The sequence below is a fragment of the Diadema antillarum genome, unplaced genomic scaffold (assembly GCF_040938485.1).
Source record: "Diadema antillarum isolate AM-2024a unplaced genomic scaffold, OU_Dant_1.0 seq00000409_RagTag, whole genome shotgun sequence".
In the NCBI taxonomy this organism is placed as follows: Eukaryota; Metazoa; Echinodermata; class Echinoidea; order Diadematoida; family Diadematidae; genus Diadema; species Diadema antillarum.
In genome coordinates, this window is record NW_027271396.1 from 465,172 (window position 1) to 474,921 (window position 9,750).

At 38.9% G+C, this 9,750-nt stretch overlaps 1 protein-coding gene across 1 annotated transcript; it reads right to left on the reverse strand.

Annotated features, from left to right (window-relative positions):
• Positions 1-260: 260 nt before the first annotated feature.
• On the reverse strand, positions 261-8,245 carry LOC139732289 (E3 ubiquitin-protein ligase E3D-like). The gene is made up of 8 exons (XM_071643161.1): positions 8,124-8,245; positions 7,343-7,450; positions 5,494-5,823; positions 4,124-4,373; positions 3,393-3,459; positions 2,585-2,763; positions 1,644-1,846; positions 261-429 (listed from the first exon to the last, which is right to left on the reverse strand). Exons 1-8 carry the CDS (start codon positions 8,243-8,245, stop codon positions 261-263), a joined length of 1,428 nt encoding a protein of 475 aa, XP_071499262.1.
• Positions 8,246-9,750: the final 1,505 nt, after the last annotated feature.

Below are 9,750 nucleotides of genomic sequence, written 5' to 3' on the forward strand. Positions count from 1 at the left end.
TCTTGGTCTACCACTTGGGTAGACTAGTAAGTCCCTGATGAAGTATTTTGTGCCATTAGTTTGCAAGAGACAAGGATGTATGCATTTCTGAGCTCTAGTAAGGAAGGAATTTTCAAGGCTAACACGAGAAAGAAAATATGTTGGAAATGGTCAGAAATGCACTATCTGCATGTCACTGGACTCACCAAGCTTGACATGGACCTAGAGTCCTTGTTGGCTGGTACAGGTTGAATCAAAGTCTTCTACCTCTCAGCCAGTAGTCACCTGTCTTCAAACTTCAGTGAGCCAACCTTGAACCCATTCCTGTGTCTCATGGTGGGTGGGGCATTCAAGGTGCTCCTTGCTAGAATCAAACCCAGCTCTAGACAAGCATCGGTGGTCAGTGTGACACCGTGCACCATCAAGTCACGATTCCACTCCTCAGCCAATCTGGCAAATTTAGAGATAGGATGTTGGTATACTGTGCTATGAGAACTCATATATAAACAGAGGTTTAAAACATATTTTATATTAACTGCAAATATCTTAAGACAGGCCAATAAAAATGTTTTAAAGGAAAACGTACATGATCATACATTGCTTCATGATGGTGAATGGGTGAGGACATCAGTAATATTATCTTACTTTTATAATTGAAAAAGTTTGCAATGATATAATGTGTTACAGCATGTCACCACCATGGGCTATGAAGATCCATCATTTGAATGGCTACCATCTACAGTCCATCTTATTTCTCCTGTCCATGACATTTAACTATGCAAAGTTAACAACACAATTCAATCTGAAAACAAAAAATACTAACATTTTAAACACAGTGTTATTCTTGAGGTGAGGTCATATTTTCCTGCCACTACTAGAAGTGTCCTTGCAGTCTTTGAATATGAATATGAATATAATGCATAGCTGGACATAAAAAAAATCTGCATTTTGCATAACTTTGTATCTTCTTAAAATGAATACAGTTCACTGCATCATAAATATATTACTTCTAAAAGAATGCACACAATAGTCTGGAATAAAGTTAATAGCTTAAAGGGGGTGTACAGTTCTGGTTGAGGTGAGGATTTAGCTTTTAACGTTTTGCAAGATATTCAGAAACCACTCTATGAGATGTCAAAGAGCATGCAATTCTAAGGGGTATCAAAAGTTTATTTGATGAAAATCGGTTTTTGAAATGGCCGAGATATCCAAAAACAAGGTGAAACAAAGAGATCCTAATAAAAGGCGTGGCCTGTCGCCTTTTATTATTATCACTTTTTTTAAAATATCTTGGCCATTTGAAAACCAATTTTCATCAAATAAGCATTGAATCCTTCTTAAAATTACATGCTCTTTCATATTTGCTAAGAGGTTTGTCATTATCTCACTTGGGAATGTTATAAACCTGAATCCCCACCTCAACCAGTATTGTACAGTCCCATTAACACATATCAAGTTAGAACTGCAGAATTGTTGAAATGCTAATATCCACAGAAAAACTTCAGAGATCTACTGAATTCAAGGCTTCATGTGGCAGACAAACAGCCACCAAGAATCTCTGTCTATTACAACTGCAGGAAGTATAGAGCTACTTTGATTTGTAGAGCTGAATTACTAAAGAGGTAAGATGATATTCTGTCATCCAGCATGGGTGAAATACCAACCTCTGTCCTGCCTCACAGTTGCAAGTCTGGTAAAGAACCTTGATCACTCTCTGACTTTCCATCTTCACTTCTCTCTCAGCATCTCTCTGAGCAGCATCACGGCAAACTGAATGGGAGGCTGAACAGTAGCTACCTGGCAGTGTTCTGTTGAAAGAGGGCGCTCCTGAATGTAGTAGCTGTGTGTCAATTCCCAGTAGCCAGACCTGTAATGATTTTCAGACATGTAGCTATATACCTCAGCATTCCTTGACAGAAATGAATGAAAGGTTTATGACTCTTGTATGTACTTCCCCTTTTCCTCGCATTTCTACCATTCATAGTCCTGTGATATGGCAAAGAGGGAGGTGGAGAGTCACCCAGTATTTGTGTCATCAGTGCCTTTGGTGAAGAATGAGGACCTTTTGTCCTGGCTATCGATGAGAATTCTAAATGATCATTTTAGTCAGGAAAGTAATCTTCAGCAGTATCATTACATTAGTAATAGTATCTTAATCATTTAGGGAAAACAAAACTTGCTCTATAGGCCTGAAGTGTACTCATTCATTCAATTTTAAACAACAGAAACATTCTTTTAAAAAAGGATACACCTCGCAAAACTTTAAATGGAAGTTTTTTTTTTTTTTTTGTCTGTTTGTTGGTTGTTTTTATTTATTCATTTATTTTTTCCAATTTCATGTGTCTTACCCCTTTGGAAATGGCTAGAGATCATGAATATAGTCCAGTTATCATCAACTCAATTTCCAGAAAAGGACTTCCAACAAGGCACTGCCCATAAGTATTTCATACTAATGCTCCATTTGATCAGCTTTGAAATACAACATACACAAAAAAAGAATAAATCAAATGCAACTACTTCAGCAGAACTTTTCTATTCAGAAATAACTTATGCTGGTCTAACAGTCACTTTTACTTATAAATGTTGAATGATTAAAAAAACTCACCAGAAGCCTTGGTCTGTGTTCTTCATCGTCCTCAACAATGTATTTAAAGGTCATCTGATGTTTAAACTGTGTCACCAACAAGGAAGAAAATGTCTGTTCCAATGGATTTGATCTGGAATAACAGGAGATTCGTGCTGCATACCGGTAGAGCTTGGTTGTCTCCAGCTGACTGCTGCCATCTGTTGATGGAAAAAGTTCAGGCAATGGAAGTGGGGACCAGATATTTTACACCACCAGAAAGCTTTACAAACTAAGGGAGTCACCAATTTCAGCTTTTGAAACATCATCACACTGGCCAGCCTCCTCTTTGACTTTAATGCCAACAGAGTACTTTACTGTATACGCCATATATTTAGCGAGTCTAAATTTTCACGAATCGAAACTTTTTGACGATTTCGTGAGTGGTTAATTCGCGATCGTGGAGCCGTGTACCGACCGGAGAAAATGTATACTCGTACGTTACATTCATAGCGTGATCAGAGTCACTATTTTCCTGTGTCTTTAATTTCGTGAATAGCACCTGAAGTGCGAAATTCACGAAAATAAAAACCTCGCAACATATTCGGTGCATACAATACTCTATGTAGACAGACATAATTCTCATTGTAAACTTGAAGCTCCTGGTTTGTCTGCACCCAGTGAGTTAAAGGATTTGGTGAAGTGAAATCATGTGACTAGAAATGAAGCTAGGAAAGTCAGGAAGCCTTGTGAATTAACCATCATAAACTTGAATCCTGACCCTTAATTAACATCAAACCCCCCCCCCAAAAAAAAAAAAAAAAAAAAATAGGAAGGAAGAAACTCTTACCCTGATTGTCTATGGAGCCTACGATGCACTTACACCTTTGGCATATCACACAGAAAGACTTTGGAGCCTGTGAGAAAAGAAACAAAAATGTACATGCAAAAATCCTGAAATAATTTGCTTTACAAGAATACATGGTTGAATATTTTTCTGATGAGAAAGATAAAACTATCAAGTGATGTTTCATTTCATTTCACTTGCCATAGTTACTTGCAATTTATGAAATTGCAATTAAACTCGCTACAGTCAGATTTGCCCTATCCATATCTCAATACTCTTTTATTGCAAAAGAAAAAACAGTGAAAGAAATATTAAAGACATTTTCACATGAAATCTAGTCATGAAATGACAGCAAGTCCCTTATACTTCTCTGTCTCTCTCAAGATGGAGATTGAATGCACAGGAACTGCTCTGGAAGCTATGTCAGTATAAGCCCTACCTGTAGCTTGTCTGTACACAGACAAATTAATGACTTCTTCCCATTTATCTTCTTATGATATTCATTGCATAATATGAAAGTACAAATCTAGATGATAATTACTGTGATTTCACTGACTGCCCACATACGCATATTATGATAATACCAACGAGAGTCTAAGGTACCATGTAATTCCGTCTTCTTCTTCTTTTAAAGGATATAAATACAATGGCTAATGTGAGTTGCACTGCAGTCATACAATAGAAAATGAGGAGTGAGTCATCATACTATGTGGTGTCATTGACTGTTAACTCACAGGTAGCTGTGAAGTCTGCCGATGTCTGCCTGGTTTCTTCTTCTCCATAGCAACCGATCCCTTCCTCAAGGATGCAGAATGAACGATGAAGTGGAGGTCATCGACCAAGACTGACCCTTGGTCTGGAGACAGATGGAGACTCGCCATCTTGCCTCTTTTTTCTGCTATCACTTTACTCTTGCAACACCACATGTCCCCTGCCAAATCAGTCCAGTCTCCTTCTGGAAGAGGGAGTACTTTTTGGAAGCCTCTGACATGAAGGAAAAACACAAATTTATAGAAACACTTATCACAGGCTTTGTGTACATATAAACATATTTCTTGTACTTACTACATGTACTTATGGCAGAATACTGCTTTGACAGAGCCTTTCACACAGAGTACTTTTGATAAATTGATTATGCTCAGAGTAATAAAAAAACATAAACATTTTCATAATAGTATTAGGAAAAGGCAATGCTCTACAATCTTCCATGAAAGGCTTACAATTCATTGAATGTGTAATCAATTTGTCTTTCTACTTGTTTGTTATATTATGAATGCAGAAACTTGACTACGTATGCCTTCACAAAACCAGTAGCATACATGTACGTAAGTATCAATGATTGAAAAAAAAAATCAATGCCCTTAATCACTGTAAAGTAAATGGAACAGAATATGGAAATTGTACTTGAAGTTGGACAAATATTCAGGTTAAAACAAGTTCAAAGTCCAAGCAAGTCAGCTAACAGGGTGGTCAAAGGTGCTCAAATCATTCATCACGACTGCACTTATCTACAGAGCAACTTGCACCACACTGTTTTCTGCAACAGATAATATGTTGGAAAATTTTCAGCATATTATATAATATATTACATATGATACATATATATAAAGATGAATCTTGTCAACTCTTCTCCAGCTATGTTACAAATACAATGCTATCACATACACAATGCAAACAATTAACGCTTTCGTATGGTGTCACATGCAAATAGCAACTAAAGGATTATTTTCATTTCAGGTTGAAAGTACCAGACAATCAATCACAGCCATGGTGGCTGTTTTCAGGCCAATTTACTTTCATCTTGCCCTTTCCCTGCTGTACTAATTCCACTGAGTATCATTTCACTCAACCGCATCTATTAGGTATTAAGTATTTTTATCTTATCTAAAAACATAAAGCCAGATATTCCATTACTTCTCCACCTCTCATGGAAAAAAAAAAAAAAACTAAACTAAAAAGTAACATAAAATACATGTACTATGACTTCAAGAATTTGTGGAGTTCGCTTTTTTACCCCAAATTTTGCTGCAACATGTATTATCAATAAACACCTGCACGAGTACACTTGGGACTCATTGTCAAAGGGTTAAAGAAGCTGGCTTACCCAGAAGGAGAGATGAGAACTGCATCACATCTTGCACACATTACTTCACAATCAGGATGGGTCAAAGCTCTCAAGATTTGGTCACCAGTCTCATTCCCTGTGGATTCCATTCTTTCCCTTGACTCTGCAGCTTCACACTCCTCTGGCATCTCAAGTTGAATCCTCATTTGTATGCCATCTCCCTGGATCATTTCCAGACCACTGCAAGTACCTGGCAGAGCCCTGATGCCAGCTGGTAGAATATATGTCCAGGCAGTTGAGAGTCCTCCAAGAAAAAGACGTATAGAATGTGGATTGATTTCAATTCCACACTTTCCATCTAATTTCTCCCTACAGAAAAGAAAGATTTAATCAAAAATAGTGCTGAAAATACACTCTGTTAGACTGAGGGTTGGTCACGAGCTGATCAGTGCTAAAGATAAAAGTAAATATAATTGTTTTCATCATGAAGAGACATGGTAGGAGAATCTTGCCCATAAAAGTAGTATCCTAGAAATATTCATCACATGCTTTAATTTGCAAAGGAAATAAAGTATGTTATATATATAATACAAGACCCATTCGTATAACTTGTTAACTGTCACATGTATGATTCCAGAGGACATTACAATAGGAATTTGATTTAATCTGTGCTAGTTTAACCATCACGGCCAATAAGGCATAAAGACAAACAAATTAATGTCAATATTAGATCTTGCTTTACAGTACATGTACTACAGTAGTGGTTTCTGTTGGTATAATGTTGGGACTAAACAAAAAAAAAAAAAACAATCAACAGCCAAAAGATTCCATTTACAATGTAGATTGGAACACATTGCAAACATCATGGGTCAGATCCCAACTAGCAAGTCCAACACTTACAACAGAAACCAACAGAAATCAAACTCAATGGTAGATATACCAACAAATCCAACAAGACACACGGGCCAATCAACCAACACACCGAACAGGACCATTACAAATCCCATACTATAGATTAGTCAATAGAGTTGTTGTTGGTGGTGCTTGAAGGTGCCTGATTCAGTACTGAATATTTACGATGTGATGTCATGTTGCGGGATGATTCCAGAAAAAGCGCCCAAAGGTCAGCTGACGGCAGAACTTACGAAGAAAGTGAACCTGTCATACTTACAAAGTGATTAGTTTGCTAACAAACTGGAGTACCCACCTACTCTATCAGTGTGGAATAGTAATTTGGAATATATGAAGAGTTTGTTTGCAAAAACCGATAAGTCCATATTTGTCAAATGGAGATATTTGCGATTAAAGGTCAAGAAAAATAAAGAGAATAATAAGAAAATTTTTGCTTCTTTTGACCATAACTTCAAAAATGTACGTTTATGTGTAGTGACCAATATATCATTTAAAAGGTATTATTTTGTATTTTATGACAGATACCGTACTTCAAAATCTTCAAAAATGGACTTACCGGTTTTTGCAAACAAACTCTTCATATGCACAAGATAAGGTTTATAGTACTGATCTTATTTTTCTCATTATGAATTTTTGTAAACAGATGTCAAACTTCAGCTTCACGAGGCTGATTCATGCGCGGATAGGTGAGAGCCGCAGAAAAAAGCACTGACAATAGGGCTACCTATATAGTTGGATCAGGCCGCCAGGTACGGCAGCCTTGCATTGAGCGAACCCGCTGGCGCCTGTGTTTCAATGGGTCACTGTGCATCGGTTGATTAAAACTTGATTGTTGTAAAAAAAAAACGGACAGAATTTTTTTTTCTTTTCATTATGGATAGTGGACATGTGTGTGTAACAAAAAAATCACCATGAAAAGTTGCGACAATTTATATGTCAGATGTGAGATGAATAAAAAGTGAACAGGGAGCTTCACGAGTCTCTCTCCCTGGGGGCGTCATGAGGCTCTCCGGAGGCCTCGTGAGGCGGAGCCGCGGAGGAGTGCTTGTGAAGGGGAGCAGGCCTCGTGAGCGGGTTTCCCGGACTGATGGTTGACACAGAGAAGAACACCTCATATAGTCATACAAGACTCGCAAAATCTGATCAGCCCGGCTTGGTATTAAACATTGTCATTGAGCAGGCTTCTCGCTACCTATAATAACCCCGTCGCGGGGCGCTGTAACACAGTATTTGTCCGTATGGGGTCGCTGCTGCGGTTACTCGCTACCATGGTCGATCACACAATAATAACCAAGAGACTGAATCGACTTTTAGCATGTTACAAACACTTGACACAGCACTCTCTCCCTAACTACATAAGGCCCAAGGCCAAGGGACATGACACCACTGCACTGACATCGACAGTAGACGACACACACAAAGTTCATCTCGTTGATTTGTTGCTGTTTTGGTATAGAACTAGACCTCTAGACTAGGCCTACTAGAAATCTAGATTTCCTGACTAGATCCAAATTAAACAGGCCCTAAAGCACCTTTATGCGACCCGTTGCTGGAGACGTGCACTTAATACAGTTTTACAAAGAGGTGTGCCTACACTACAGTAACATAACATGAGTTTCGCTTCGCTTTAGTTCAGAGAATTGATTTACTTCATATTTTTTTAATATACGGGACTACGAGCTATGGAAAGCAGCAAAGCGGGTTTAACGTTACACTTGACTTGTCGGGATTCTTTTCCGTGGAACTCTATAACTTACCTTCCACCATCCTCTTTCAAGTTTCTGTTGTTTGGAAAAGTCAACATACTCCCAAACATAACAGAAATTTGGGCAGCTTTTAGCTGCTTTCGGAATTCGCCATAGAATACTGGGTCTCCCATATCGCCGCCGAAGATAACAGAGATCTGACGCACACGTGCCGGCCGCCACCGCCGCCGCGCCGGGCGGGGTAACTCCCGGGTGAGGGACGGGCGGGGGCTGGCTGATTTTTTTGCGCTGTTCCCGCTCCGCTATCAAAACAGCGAGGATTCGATGCTTGCGAAGGCAGTCGTTGCGGCATCCCCGCAACGTGCATGCTGCAGCCATTCTAGAAAGCCGACAAAAGAGGGCGGCATCAAGAGGCCTGGCTCTGGCCTGGCTCAAACTAGCTGTCTTCGAGCCACGGCGCGGCAGCTCTGGCTCAGCTAGGTTGGTCCTTATTTGTTTTGTATACTGTACCTCATATTATATAGATTCCTCTCTATTGGACCCATTTCATAAAAAGTTGATATGATAACAACTCTTGCTGGAATGTCAATTGTCATGGTAACAACAAGAATCCAGCTTCCTGATTGGCTGTTGCTATTGGAAGTTGCCATTCCAGCAAGAGTTGCCATCCTAACATCTTTTATGAAATGGGGCCTATTGGTTAAAAGTGGAGTCATGAAAATAGCTGTGCCCAACTTTTTATCAAAATGATATCATGATTTACTGTGCCCGGGGGGCAGAGCATAGAATCAACTGTGCCCTGTAAATAGGTTTGGAGACAGTCGCAACCCCGTACACATAGATCACTCATAGTACGCACCAATGATACGACCGCCGCGCTGTATGGCGATGCGTTGATTACGAGTGCTGTTAAAAAGACTAGAATCTATATTTTCGGCATCTATATTTCGGAATCTATATTTTCGGTATATAAAACAAATAATGACAGCTTGATATTCGGGGCACAGTTGAAATTATGTAGGCCCTCGGCAGTTATGGTTTTCACATCACCTTGGGTCCATCATTTTAACTGTGCCCCTCATAGCAGTCATTATTAATTTTGTGTGGGTTGGTCCAGTGCCGACGGCACTGGGTTGGTCTGCTGGCGAGCATTTTGATTAATTTTCATCAATAGGAACCTACATGTATTATTTTCACATTTGAAGATTTTCTTTTTCTGACAAACTACTGAAAGCTACTGAAATTTCTTCGTCTGGTTGGCTGCAGGCAAATTATTTTGTCAGAAAAAAAAAAAAATCTGGCAAAACGCTTGAGATGAAACGCCCATAGGGCCCAAGAAGACTATTCTAGTATTTTTCAGAGTGCATGCTGCTGCCACTAGTCATCACATCAACTTCACAAGAACCACAACTTTTACAAATAGAAGCAAATGAGATAATGTGACATCTTTATCAAAGTACACAGTATTCGTCATTTACAGAGACATCAGTGCGTGATGATTCAGTATTCAGATAATTACATATTACTTCGGTACGTGTTTCAGTTCAAATTTTGATCATATAAGTAGAACATGGCAAGTCCAAACTAAACTCATAGATTTTGATAAAAACTACATTCATATGGAAAACTTTCGCACGATTTCGCGCATTTAGGGTTGACAGACCAGAGTGCACGTCGT